This window comes from Semicossyphus pulcher, unplaced genomic scaffold (genome assembly GCF_022749685.1).
Source record: "Semicossyphus pulcher isolate SPU_LCO1_2020_fin unplaced genomic scaffold, fSemPul1.0.p SCAF_18, whole genome shotgun sequence".
NCBI lineage: Eukaryota > Metazoa > Chordata > Actinopteri > Labriformes > Labridae > Semicossyphus > Semicossyphus pulcher.
In genome coordinates, this window is record NW_027211691.1 from 13,080,250 (window position 1) to 13,094,932 (window position 14,683).

The 14,683-nt window shown below is 41.4% G+C and overlaps 1 protein-coding gene across 1 annotated transcript in view; it reads left to right on the forward strand.

Moving 5' to 3' along the window:
- The window catches only part of ofcc1 (orofacial cleft 1 candidate 1), a 190,650-nt gene that overhangs the window by 117,254 nt on the left and 58,713 nt on the right, over positions 1-14,683 (forward strand). The window contains exons 6-13 of the mRNA XM_069667856.1: positions 274-378; positions 1,013-1,096; positions 3,602-3,838; positions 4,230-4,327; positions 5,634-5,735; positions 5,998-6,058; positions 7,257-7,375; positions 12,762-13,004. Coding sequence (XP_069523957.1) covers positions 274-378; positions 1,013-1,096; positions 3,602-3,838; positions 4,230-4,327; positions 5,634-5,735; positions 5,998-6,058; positions 7,257-7,375; positions 12,762-13,004 — 1,049 coding nt within the window. The remainder of the gene's footprint in view (positions 1-273; positions 379-1,012; positions 1,097-3,601; positions 3,839-4,229; positions 4,328-5,633; positions 5,736-5,997; positions 6,059-7,256; positions 7,376-12,761; positions 13,005-14,683) is intronic.

Genomic DNA, 14,683 nt, shown 5'->3' on the forward strand with positions numbered 1-14,683 from the left:
TGGAGAGGCACACTGAGAAAGCCAGCAGTCTCTTTCCCACTTCTCTCTTTCTGCCTCTGTACTCCTGTCTCGTCTTGGCTCTGCCTTATCTGGTAGCAGCCGCTGCCCCTGCCCTTCCACAGTGTGGGTTTCAAAATTAACATTTCGCTTCATGTGCTTCTAATAACCACTAACCTGAACCTGTACAACTCCCCTCTTCCCTTCCCCGCCACCCCATCAACCAACTCCCAATGCCTCTTTCTCTCATTCTCTCGCCTCCCGCACTTTCCACAGGAAATAATCGCGCCCAAAATTACTTTGACCCGTTGTCGGCAGAGCAGACGGACCCAAGGCATTGCAGGACGGCTGGGGTCAGCGCTGAAGATGAGCTGGAATTAAGTATGCCATTCTCTGTCATAATAGTTCTCCTCGGTTCATTAAAGTGAGGTCACTGGTAGCAGGCCGCCGTTTGTGACGGCAGGACGGTCTATGTAAATACAGCAAATGATGGCATCGCTAGATTGGCTATCCAACTCGCTGTCATTGACGAAGGTCACGTATCATTGGTCAGTTTTCATTTCACCGTCTCTTTCTTTCCCTTGTCAGATGACACACGTAGAGCCACATCAATAGTTTGCAGCCCCCTCCCAAAGTAGGCCTATTAAAAGCGAGCTCTTGGGAGCCAAGCAATATGCATGTTATAATGAAACATGGTTATTAATGGAGAAGCCATTTCACCTGTATCTTTTGGATATCACTGCCGTGTAATATCAAAGGATTCGCCAAACCAAATCTCATCACATGATGACAGGCCGGCTAACAGGCATGTTAATGCTGCTTTTTCATTACCCCTCTGCATACACTTGATTCTCAGGCCTCTCCAGCCACAGCTAATATCACCGGTGTGCATGTTAAGATGTGGTTTAGATTGACTCGTCTGATAAGTGGAGAGTAATTTTGAAGCACACAGAATGCATGTAATTCTTCAGCACCGTTGAAGGTGTACTCATTTTATAATTGTTTTGACTTGTAGCAATGTTGAACGCGGATGAAAACCGGCTGTATCGAAGAATGGCCGCATTGCTGGATGAGGACGAGACGTTTGTAAATATACCTGGTTCGTATCTCCTTCATACTGTATGTCTGTATATTTATTATTCTAAGGCAGTTTGTTTGTGGGCTCCAGCCATTATAGCAAGATACTTTTTATTTTTAGAACTTTGAATGATAAAAAATTAAATTTTGGGATGTAAAACGCTTTCTATTAAGGCCCTTGTAATTAGCGTTAGTTAATAGGTAATAAGTATTGGTATCGGTATAATTGGTAATCTTAAAAGTTCTCATAAGATGCTTATTAACATTAAATATATGTTAATAAGACTGTATAACATTAATACATGCTTTATTATGCAGTAAATAGCGATTAACTATGCACTTATCAACAGTTAATAACGCTTTTTGAAGCTACTGGATCTAAAGCGAGAACAGTGCCTTGTTAAGTTTAATAAATCCTTTATTATGCACTTATTAACAGTGCACTATGCTTTGTTCATTTGTAATGAGCACTACATGGGGGTCAAGGTTGATATAATATAAATAAATCATTACATAAAGATAAAATGTTTTGGCGGGAAAAAAAAGCACTTTCAGACAGTTCCTCTGAATCCCCCCCAACACTTTAAATGTACATGGTTGACACATGGCCCACAAAGTATAAATTGTGCTTATAAATGTCTCATAATCTAACAATAAACCTAATTCTGTTACTACTATTACCCTTATATAGTCTTATTAACATTTGTTTAATGTTAATAAGCATCTTATAAGGCCTTATAAGGGTCTTATTACCGATTAACTAACGCTTATTACAAGGACCTTAATATAAAGAGTAACCTAAAAGGTTAATTTAATCCCTTTTCAGTGGACATGTACTGATAATACTTCTTTTAAGATAATGTGTATCAATGCGCTTAGAAAAGTAGATCTGATATGAGACATTTTTGTAGGTGAACCTGCTGGTTGATGCTGCTAAGATGTATGAACCAATTGTATCTTTACATGTGCATGGTCATTTATTGATGAAATCATCTTGGAACCAAAAGACAAGAGTTACCTCTTAAAATAGCGACTACAGTGTTCACAGTGGTGCCACAGTCTTTACACTCTTCAGGTACTGTAGCTTTAAGAAAAGCTGAGGACAGTGAAATCATAAGAACCCAGACACATATAAGACGCTGCATTTTCCACTAACACTAAGAGCAGCACTTACACAGAACAAAGACTAAGACTAGAAACCGACCCACACCAGTAGTCAGTGCTTTCCAAGCACAGCCATTGTCTCACAGTAGGCGTGCCTTTTCTCATTAGCTCAGTCTCATTTCAATATGTAGCCAACCAGGCAACATTGAGGTGGTTTAAGCTTAGCATTGTTCTGGCAGAAGACAGTCGCACCAGATCCTGTTGACATGACGCACATCTCCCTTGTAATTCCAGCGCACAAGTGATGGGTTTAGGCCCGCTTCAACACGGTAGAATTTTCCCGGCTCGTATTATTTGCCATTGTCTCGGATTTAGCTGTACCACCGAGATTAGCAGCCCCATCCATTGTCTTGGAATGTTCATGAAATCCCACAGAAAAAGTAAAGAGGATCTTGGATTAACTGTTCCTCCATGCAATAGGCTGAGACACATGGAAGGAGAGAGAGAGAGAGGAAGAGAGAGAGAGACAGCTCGTACTTGTACTGTTGGAGTCCAACTGCGTCCGCTGCCAGTAAGCACTTCACCGAGCTACAATAGACTTCAAGACAATCACCTTATGCTGTTGTGTGGATGCCTCCCACCGGTGTAGGCCGCAAGTCTTCTTTGCAGCTGCAGAACCGGCTCAGTGTATGTCACCGCTGATCCTGACATTCTGTGACTGCTTCTCACGCTTTTGTCTCAGCTTTTAGAGGCGACCACAAAGCACCATACACACTTTACAAGAAGGAGAATAAGACAAAGTATTAATGAAATGGACAGTGGCCAGTGCTGTAGACGTTTTAAAACATTCCTGGAGTAATCCCTTCTTCTTCTCTGTCTAAGATCTTCACTTCCTTTTTATCTCGATAAATTCTATTGCTTTGGCTCGGAAATCAAAGAACGTAAACCTGGCACTCTTGTCATTCTACTTCTCTGTGAGGCGTCAGCCATTGATATCAGCCTCTATAACATAACAGCTTTGGCTGTTACACATGTTGGACTGCACACGTTGAGAACACAGATGCTCAAAGAAAACCTTGTGCTTTCTTCCAACGAGGAGACACACAGCAAGCAGGCTAGCTTTTTCATATGACGCGCCTTTGCTTTCAGAAATATATCCTAGATTACTAACAAGAAACTGGTTCACGTAACATGTAGAAGAAAACTTTCTTTCAATGTATTGGCTACTTTAAATTTCTTGTTGAGGTTTGTGTTTATTTTTTTTTAATGTTCACAATGACTGTTTCAGACTCCATCATTGTCCGCCTGTGTAAAAATCTCTATATACATGTGTGTATGTGTTTCCAGATATTCTAGTATGCGCATCCATCAGCGCGTGTGTGTGTGTGTGTCTGTGCATGCCCACTGATGCATATCTCTCCAGGTACGCTGCTTGCCTCCAGGGATGAGGAGGTGTTGGAGGTGAAGGCGGGTGATCCGGTGCTTCAGCGGCGACTGCTGCTCCACGGTGGTGGTGGTGGTGGTGGTGACGCCTCGGGCTCCGGGCCCTCGCAGGCCCACACCGTTGCCAAAACCCAGGCTGAAGCCGGTGCTGGGCTGGGAGGAGAGGCTGGACTCCAAGCAGGGAGGATGGTAATGGGCAGAGAGAACGCTGTAAAAAGTAATGCTATGCTTTTGATTTTTATATTTTATTTTTTATGTGTAGAGGCACTATGTTAGTTTGGTATAGTGTAAGATGATTTAGTGTAGAATGATGGTACTACATGTATTTTCTTTGCACAAATAAATAAAAGCTACCAATGCATTAGTTTACTTACTTGGAGCTTGATAAGATTTTAAACCCACAAAGATTTAAAAAACAAAATGATAAAAAAAATAATTAAACCAAGCAAGGAATCATTCCAGGAAGATGTATACTTTGTAATGGGACAATATTTTATCCTCACATATTTTATTGGTGAAACGACATAAAATGATGAATTACACAGCAATACGGTTGTTTTTTTTAAATAAATATAACATTTGTGTTGCCATTGCTTTATTTCTTGCAGTGAGGACAGCTAAGGAGGCGATCCCCCACTACGCCCAGCAGCTGAGGGAGCGCGTGCGGCCTGACATGATCACGCTTGGCAGCCTTTCACTGCAGCAGGTCAGGGCTACAAAGAGGAATATCTGTGTCATCATCCCATATTCACCAGCACATCAGCCATGTCCATTATGCTGCGGCTTCAGCTAATGGACGTGAAGCGTGTGTGTGTGTGCGTTCCTCTGTTTTGTCTGTCCGCATCCAAATGTGTGTATGTACGTGTGTTTGCGAACATTTTTTTTTCAACATTTGCTTTTTTGTTTTGCTCCACTTTTTGTCCCCAACCTTGTCCCCACGCTACCTTTATAAAAGTTCTGTGTTTCATTTTCAGTGCAGATCTCCGAATGCGGTCACGTTAAACATGCATTGAAGGTTAGATAACTCATTCAGCCTCAGCTCAGAATAAGCACATGCATTTTAACTACATAATCTATTCTACATGTGATCTCCTCACACAATGACTTATTTGTGGAGACAGTTTTTGCTGTGTCTTTGAACTTTGTTGTGCATCATTATGCATATTTGTTCCTGACTGAAGCTGCATTTTCGAGGTTCTTTACCCGTCTTTAGGTCTTTTCAGGAAAAAATAGAGCGTGACCACCTTTTTATTTTCTCACTAGGGAGTGGGGAGATTGTGAACTAGTGTTAAGATCTAAAGCTTCTTTCAAAACAATCTATTTCATAAATCAGGGGGATACACGAATAAGGGGTTTCCATTGTGAAACCCCATCGTTTATGCATATGTATACAGAACGCGCAACTTCTATCCACTGTATTTTTAGTTCTAATCTCACTTGAAAAGAGGCTACGAGTATCAAATTGTGTCTATAGAAAGTCAACGTAATTGGGAAAAAATGGTTCAACAATGTCTTCACATCACTTGGAAGCAGCAGCAACAGTTGACTCATCCTGCCTTTACTCCATAATCAGCAGCATCTAGTGTGTACTGTATCAGTATTGGGATCAGTGTTATCTTATTCCGCCATAATATGTATGCGCTCTCCTACTGTTTCCACACCCACCTCCCATTGAAAGCACATTATCCACCAGAGATTTCACATCTATTTTAAAAATAATAGTGTTTTTCTTCTTTCTCTATTCTGCCGCACAAAGCCTCTACAGGGCGAGACGCTGTCACTTAGCAGTGTCAATGCGTCTGAATGGGGAGTGTGAATGTGCTGACTGAATGTAAAACCGGCAGAAATACTCATCAAACGCTACATGTCTTTAGGGCCTGGCTCAGTATCGATTGCCTGCAGATTGCATTACAGTTGCTCCTTGTGCTTAATTCTGCCATTATGGTGCACTGCACTGTTTCATAAAGCTGCAACCAAAGAAAGTGTGCATGTGTGTTTACACGTATTTTCAGCAGGCGGCTCAGAGGGGACCGCTGAAGAGGAGTGAGTGGGCAAAGAGGAAGAGGAGACTTATGGACTTCTTTACTGGGAAGGTAAAGTCTCATGTATCTACTGTATGGCAGAAGTGTTGAATAACTTTTATACGCATTTTCATCCAATCATAATCTATATTTTTCCATTTCTGCGTAACATAAAGTCAGTAAAAATTCAGATGCTCAGGCCATTATCTTTAAAAATAGTGGGACACAGAAATTAAAAGACCTTACGTTATTTAAATTCAACCGTCAATTAGCTGGTAAAGTTAATGCTAGTTACCACATTAACATAATTTGTTAACATATGCACTTTAATATTACAAAGGGGCCTCATTCAGAGAGAGAGTGTGACGAGGCCGTGAGAGAAACGCCACAGCCCCGGATGAACACGCTGCTTCAGTAAGTCCGTTTCACATTTCTCTCCATATGTAAAATTGATGTCACACGACTGTAATCATTAATTGTGTAAGAAAGCATTTGTATTCTCGCTGACATTCGGGAAGGCATGTAATTCATATGTCCTCTGCATGGCTTCTCCTGTCGATGGGCATTGCATTGTGGGTAGTATGGCTGCGGGGCAGAGAAATCTGTCCATGTCATTGGGCTCGCAGGCGCATCAATTCTTGGTCCATCCACTTTAGTCAGAGATCACACATCAAATCTGGTACGAGAGCCCCGCGGGGAGTCAGCTTAGCATGTTTAAGTTTTTAGTAATTATGGACTACCATGCCAGCTGACATGATAAAATCAAGAAACTGCTTTACACATCAGCATCTTCTGTTGTGTTTGGTTGTTTTATGGGTGGGTGGTTGTCGGACACCAGCTCTGTCAGATGAATGTGGTTCGGAGTTTAGCGAGATGACCTCCTCTCGACAGCCTTGAACTCTGTAAATTCCTTCTGATATCAATGGTGGGTGGCTATTAGACATGGGAGACTTTCTATGCATCACCTAGGGCTACATCTGCCTGAAATTTAATGAGAAATGATTTCACTTTTTCTCTCCCTGCGCCTATAAAAGGGAAAAAAAATAAAGAGGAGAGACGCGGAGCTGACTTGTGGTTTTTGTAACAAATGTGTAATTCATTTGTTTCCACTGTTTCTGATTTAATGGAGGTCGAGTAATTGCATTAGGAAGCACATTGTGCCTTGTTGTGAACTGATGAAAGCACATGTAATACTTTTGATAGGCGAACAGAGAGGAGGGAGAGAATGGGAAGAAAGACCCAGTGCCTGCCTTTGATGCCGAGCATTTATTTGCTGAATTATCCTCCCTTTTACAAGCATCTTATCCCCAGTCACAGGCAGGCCAGGGCCCCTGTGATATTGCTTTATTTTGAGGAATTAAGAGAGGTGGCGAGGAGACAGAGCGAAGCAACCGCTTATTACATTACCACTGATAAGATTGAAAGGCCGAGAAAGGCAGAGGGAGAGAGAAAGAACGAGCGAGAGGGACCCAGTGGAAAGTGTTTTGTTGTGCTGTTATTAGATTGAGCTGCTGTTGGCTGCAGAACAACAAAGAGTCCAAAATGCAGGTGGCTGTAAACAGGGTTAACTTCTTGTGTTTGTGCGTGTTGTATACGCGTGTGTGTGTGCACATAGCATTGAAAGCCCGTCACTCAGAGCGCTGGGGGAAGGCCAAGAGGAAGCGATGGCCAAATACGGGCAGATGACAGAGCTCCAAGAATCCTCCTCTGCAGCATCACAGCCTCAGTGGCAGGTAGGATCTGTTAGTCGCTTCGACCAGACAAACACTCATTTTAAAGTACACAAACAGGAAGTGACTCGCCCCTTAATCTCTGAGAAGGTATTGATCCCTAAGTGTTTACACATCATGGAAAAATAAGAGGGTTGTTTGTTCAAAAACAGAGCAATGATGTAATTATGTGCAATCCTGTGATGAATGGGACGTGGTAGAGAATGGGAAAATCATATCCCTTATTTTTGAGTTTTTCATATTCTTTCACTCCTTTCATTACACCAATGGGGACTGTATGTGCACATGCCTTTACAAAAGCACACATTCAAACACAGACACTATTGAAAAACGCTTCCACATGCAGAATTCGAGGTATCCATCTATGTTTTTTTGTACAGTATATAAAGAATCTTCTCCCTGCTTTGTGTGCATGCTGTCTGTGGTTTTAGGAATCTAAGTAGGAGGGAAAAAGGGAGTCTTTGGAGATGAAAAAGGGGAACAGAGGGAGAGGAGAGAAAAGAGAAACCAAGTGGGAAAGAGAGAAGGAAGCTGCAGCTTTAGCGCTAGCATCACCAGCTGTGGGAGGAGTGTGCTGTTGTGTTGCATCTGGGGATGAGGCTGCCATGCCACCGTGCTGGCTTAAAGATGTAATGAATCTTCAGTCGGGGGCTTTCCTTCCAGGGTGACAACTGGCTTTGAGGAAGGTTGTAAATGCAGGGGAGATTGTGGTATAATTCCTCAGACTGGCGTTTGTGCCCCCCAGTCACCATTCGATTATCTCCCAAATTGCTGTGTTTCACTGAGATAAAGATTTTTTATGGCTTGCTGACTTGAAACAACCGGCACAGGCAGAATAGGGGGCAAAAGAGGGAGAGGGAAATAGAGAAAGAGAGAGAGAGAAAGCAATGGCCAAACCTGCCACGCATAGTAATTTCCTTTGGTAAATGACAAAATCTTTGTTTATATGACATTTCCCTAAAATTACTGCAGCGAGATGAATCTGAAATATAAAATGTCACATTTGGCATGCAAAACTATGAAAATATATTTCTGTGCAAAATTCATGGAGGCATTTAATTTAGAACGTGTTTAATAACTAAGGCAGCCTGCATCAGTAATCCTGCCCGGAGGTCCCAAAAAGATTGTCATATTTATTCTCTGCTTTCTTCACCCCCCTCCTTCATTCCGAAGCCAAAAAATTTTAAGGGTAAATGTTCATTGTTAATTAAGATTTACTAATTAAAATGAAAATAATTAACGAGAAAGCTTAATCTCTGAATATTAGCCCATACTTAGAAAGAAAGGAAGTTTTTGTATGTGGCATTTCCTGTCTCTATTAAGAGTGCATTTTGTGTGATCAGTCAATACGTGGAAAGCCCTGAAAAGATATTTCAGCGAAAGGACGGCTGCTTGCCAGCAAAACCAAGGAAGATCCCTTGCCGGAGCCTTTGATCTCATCTGTAGGAGTGCTGTAATGTTATGGCACTTTAGGCACAACTCAGGCTTGGGGCAAACAAACCACCTCTGATATGGAAAATTGGCTCACTTCACCTTTTACCTTCGCCTTGCTGTCTTGACTGTCTCTCACTGTGCCTGTGCAAGCATATGGGCCAGATAAATACAATTCCTCTTAAAGACATACATAGTGCGAATTGGACACCAGTGTGATGATATTGTTTTTTGTTTCTTTGCTTCTTTTTTTATCCTTTCTCCTCCTCCTCATCTTCCAGTCTGCATGCATACATCTCTTTCCAGTGTGGGGGTTTGGAGGCCTCCATCACCTCCTCCCAAATGTAAGATGTGTGGGCTAAACCGCTTTGCCACCAATTATACTAATTTCACTTCTGCCTAAATTGTTTTTGTTGTTTTGGTATGCAAAGATGCTCACAGTGGGGAGATTGAGGGGCATTACTGCAGGGCTCAGCGCACACCTTCCCCCTTCGCAGTCTGGCAGAGCAGTGGGCACCGCCAGCCCAAGTGAATGTTTATGTGACGTGTGTCTGTAAGTGGAATAGGAGAAGTCTCAGGTTGCTTGGTGACAACACTTTACACAGTATAGTGTAAAACAAACAGTGGATTCAGTGTATGTGTGTGTGTGAGCACATGTAGCCCCTGAGTGCTATATGTCATCGATTGGAATGGAGGACTTTAATTGCCAGACACTCAAAATTTGCCCTCGGGAGTTGGTCAGCACAGTTTAAATTCAAGTACATAAAATAAATGGCCATTAAGAGATGCAGCTTAGATAATCAGAGACAAATAAATGTCTCCACTGAAGAAAGGGAGGCATAAGAAAGGATAGGATAAAGCAAATAATAGGGCAGGGTAGGGCAGGGCAGGATGGGAAAAGATAGGATAGGATAGGGCAAGGTAGAGTGGTGTAGGACAGGATAGTGTATGGTAAGGTAGTTTTGGGTAGGGTGGTGTAGGAAAGGATAGTGTAGGGTAAGGTAGGTTTGGGTAGGGTGGTGTAGGGCAGGGTAAGGTAGGGTTGGTAGGTTGGTGTAGGACATGATAGGGTAGGGCAGGGCAGGATAGGACTGGGGAGGATAGGTTAACGTAGGGTGGGGTAGCACAGGATGAAGGGAAGGAAGATAGGAAGACAGGGAGGAAGATATGGTAGGATAGGAAAGGATAGGGTGAGGTAAGGTGGGTAGAGTGTGGTAGGATGGGATAGGATATGATATGATAGAATAGGAAAATATTGGATAAGGTAGGGTGTGATAGGATAGGATAGGATAGGATAGGATAGGATAGGATAGGATAGGAAAGGATAGGATAAGGTAGGGTGTGGTAGCATAGGATTGGATAGGATAGGAAAGAATGGGGTGAGGTATGCTTTGATATGGTGGGGTAGAGTAGAGTAGAATAGGGGTAGAGTAGGGTAAGGTAGGATAGGGATGTGTTAGGATAGTGGTTGAATAATAGGATATGATATTCCAGTATGAAGAACAAAATGTTTTGATTGTAGAGAGCAGTAGGGTGCGATACTGTAGATTGGTACAGGATAGGATGGGATGAGTTGGTATGGGTTGAGTAGGATAATAAAGGATAGAGCAGGGTGGGGTAACATTAGATGGCATTTGGTGGGGTAGGATCTCATAGGATAAGATTGGGTTAGGTAGAGTGGGAAAGGATAGGGATTGGGCAGGGTAGGTCGGGATAGGGAACCGTTGGATAGGATAGTAGAAAAGGATAGGGTGGGATTGGAGAGCAGAGGATAGGGTTGGATAGGATAGTATGGATGAGGATGAAACGGGATAGAATACAATAGGATAGGTCACGATAGAACAGTGTAGGAAAGAAAAGAATAGGATGGGATAAAATGGGAAAGGACAGGATAGAACATGATGGAAAACAGATAGGAAAGGATCGAATAGGGTAAGAAAGGATCAGATTGGATGGGATTTAATTGGATGGAATAGCAAAAGAAGGGATAGGGTAGGAAAGGGTGGGATGGGAAGGGTTAGGATGAAGACATTTGTTGTACACAATTGGAACTTTTGGTTTGAAGATAACAGAGGAATTAGGGTGAATGAGTCATCAAAGATATCACAAATGGGCACACTTAATGGTTCATTGCAAATGTCATCGCAATCTGGTCCATGCTAAATGACCAAATGGATATGGCATAATGTCTAACTATCCAAAATGTCCAACCAGACAATGAAGAACAAACCTACATTGCTATCAAAGCTTAAAACATAATGGTGATGAAGACCAAGTGACTCTTTTAAAGCCAGATTGACTTTTCATTCAGTGCTGTTCAACAGATGCCATAGGGGACAAAAGACTTAAAGTGTATTTATATTGTTCCCTGATTATGTTTCATTAAAAAGTAAATGTCTAGCCAGCTTACCCTATTACTCATCCTAAGCCCTAAAAAAGAGGCACATGTCACCAAAACAAGCGAGCAAATAAACAACAAGTGGGCTGATGTAGCCTGAAGGTTAGTGGGATGAGCTCACTACCAGAAGGTTGGCGTTTTGAAATCTTTATCTGAATGGGCAATGTGGCCAGGGGAAATAAATATGACTCTCAACTTCAACAAGTTTTGCCCCTGAGCATTGCACTTAACCCCTAAATGGTTGAATGGAGATCAGTGGATGCAAGCCTGCAGCTTTAATGGGACAGTCTTATATACTATGAATGCTCCCAGTTGGGGAAAAAAGCGGTCTTGTTTAGCACCTGAAGATGTCTCTACCTCAAGATGCGACCTTATTTATGTTCAATGTTCTGACGGCCTGATGAAATTAAAGGGATAGTTCGAATTTTTGGACACCAAGTTGTATGAATTACTTGCTAGTAGTGTAGCGGATGCAAAGCTATTATGGCCCACTCACCGAGTCCCGTGGTCAGTGTTCTGGAAGGTTCAGAACGTAGAATAAGTAGTTTCGGCGAGATGCCAGGGTCATGAAACCAAAAAATGTTACCCTGCAAAAACAACACGCATTTCCAACACAAAATCATCATTCTAGGATTTCATTTACTGCGCCTTTTTTTGGGCACTATTTTCTCTCTTGAAAAATCCAGTATCAATACGCCTGCAGCAGGCCAATTAACTTTCTCTTTAAACGTCTTATATTTTTCTCACTTCACTCCTATATATGAAATTCTGGTCATATATGGAGCACAAAATCATCTTTCATTTTTATCTCCTGAGAAAGAAAATGAGCTGGAAACTGTTTTTACATGTCCTTTACTTGCAAGGGCAGGGGGTGTACAGAGATAGCAAAGTGTGAGTAAGGAGGTGTTTCATTGTGTTTACACAGCACTGTTTTAAACAGTAGCGGGGCAGGGGGAGAGTAGATAAGATAACGTAACTGTTGACAGGATTTACAACTATGGTCAATATGGCAGCTTCACACTGTCAACAAATTGTTTGTCTTAGAGGCAGTTTAACTAATTACTTTCACAGGTTTGTGATGGGTGAGTAGATATTTTACAGGCAAACTGCAACATCCCTCAACTGACATTACTGTATTTGCTCAATGATCGACATTAACTGCAGTGTTACGGTTATTTTACAGGTTTTCATCATGTAGGGTAACGGTCAGGGTTAGGGCTGTCTATGTCAAGCTATTGATATAATATACCCTAATTTGTCTTCACTTACCAGAAGATGTGATTTGAGACAATAAAGAAGGAAAAGTGCAGCATGTACTATATGTTCATATTTTAATTGTAAACATGTAGAAAAGGAATCCATCAAGGGGCAGCTGATTACTGATATGTCCTCTGTACAACTGTGTCTGTTATTCACAAGTTCACTCCAGTGTGATGAAATATTTAGCATCCAATCATTTCAACTTAACCACAGTTTCTTTAGCTCCATGGGAAAAAATGTCAACCAATATAGAATCGATAGACTATTGCAATCTTACATTCTGCATCTTGTGTATTACAGCTGAACCAGAGCACAACTCCTCAGTCTGTGGAGGTGTGTGTGCGTTCCCTTAGAGCCACCAGAGACAAGCTACCGAGGGGCCTCTACACGGTCAGTGTGGCCCTTCACAGCCGTCTAGGAGGTCCAGCTTTGGCTTTGTGCAGTAAGAAAGAGCAGCAACAGTGGGCGGTGTCCACTGAGCCGATCGAGCATCGGGGACGCTTCTACGACACCGACCTGCACGTTAACCAGAGTGTGTTCATGGTGAGGGTTTTTGGTGGTGCTAGACATGTTTTGTATCTTTAAACATAAATGTAAACGACATTGTTAAAATTGAGAAATCCTAAATTTTGAAGTTTAAATTTTGTTTAAAAGTGTGGAAAAACATAGATATAAGTGCAAAAACCATACATTTGGTTCATGAATTTCAAGTATGCTGTTTGCAATCAATCAGCACTGAGTATTTGGATCAGAGGTGACTCTAGCTATTGCAATAAATAAATAAATAAAAATGAGAAAAGAAAAAAAAAGCAATGTGCTTTTGCAGGTACCTGTGGCACGTTGCTTGTCTCCACTGACACTAATGTGTTTTATTCAACAAGGCAAAGACAGAATCAGGTTGTGATTTGTGACTGCAATTTTATTTAATACACCCCTTTACTCATATCATGCTTGGGGAAGCTGCTTTAAATATTTCTTTTTGGAATAAAAACCAAACAAAGCAATTTTGACACTGAGGGACCCTGAATTAATAACACACTCTTTTCCAATGACATGGGCAGAGCCTTTGATGTGAAATTCATGGCTAAGATAAAAGCAAACAATAAAACACCCTGTGCTAATATAACAGGAAGTACCATAGTGCACTTTTAGCTTTTAAAAAAATTCAGATTCCACTTTCTGTTTGCCTTGACTACAAGTTTTAGTTATAGGAAGTTATATTGCTGTAAAAGAAGGCATTTAACATAAGCCAAACGCTGCCTCAAAGTTTTTCTCAGGGGATAGTCATACAAATAAAGCAGCAACTTTTCACATACAACATTTAATCCATTGAAGGAAATCAAACCCACGATCAATTATTATTTATATAAGTCAGTACTGTTTTATTACAACAACTTTATAAGTATCATTAGGCATCTTTTCTGCATGTTTTAAAGCCTCTATAATAGGCTTCTCCAACAGCTACTGATAGCTTACGGCCTAGATTTTAGTAGCTCGCCAATAGGTTCACAGAAAAATCCGACAACAACAAATACACCTTGAAAGCCTCTTCCCACTTCCATTCATACAGATGACCCACCCCCTCCAATACAAAAAAAATAGGATAGGCCTATCAGCTGTCAATAGAAAAAATGTTAATGCTCCTGGTAAGTTTGACATTGTCTTAACCTAACCAATCACAGCAATGTTGCAGCAACCTCCATCGACAGGTCGGGTCAGGAGTCCAATGCTATTAGCCTGTTTAGCCAGATTTATGTTGGACAATGAAGGTGGCCACGCCAAGAAAAAGCATACTATTTCCACGGTGAGTGGGAAAGCAAGTTTTTATTCACAAATGTGAAGGACAAGTGTATGAGCCTCATCTGTGGTACCAACATTTCAGTCGACAAAAGAATCAACATGGGGTGCCACCAGCAATTACAGCGATGTAATGCAAGTAGCTTTTGGCCACTTTAATTTTTTCAAAGTAGCTCTCGGATGAAAATGCTCTATACTATAACATAGTGAAGCTTCATTAGAGGACAAAACAAGACATAGAAAAGTTCCGCAGATTGACTAACGTGTTATATTTTTAAAGAGTTTAAAAAAAAAAACGTAACCCCAATTTCCATCAGAAGTAATGGCCTTGGTATGTTTTCACATTTAGTCCTTTTAAAGAAACAACACAGCAGATTACATTAGATGGAATCTATGCACATTTCACAACCACTTTCCTAAACCTC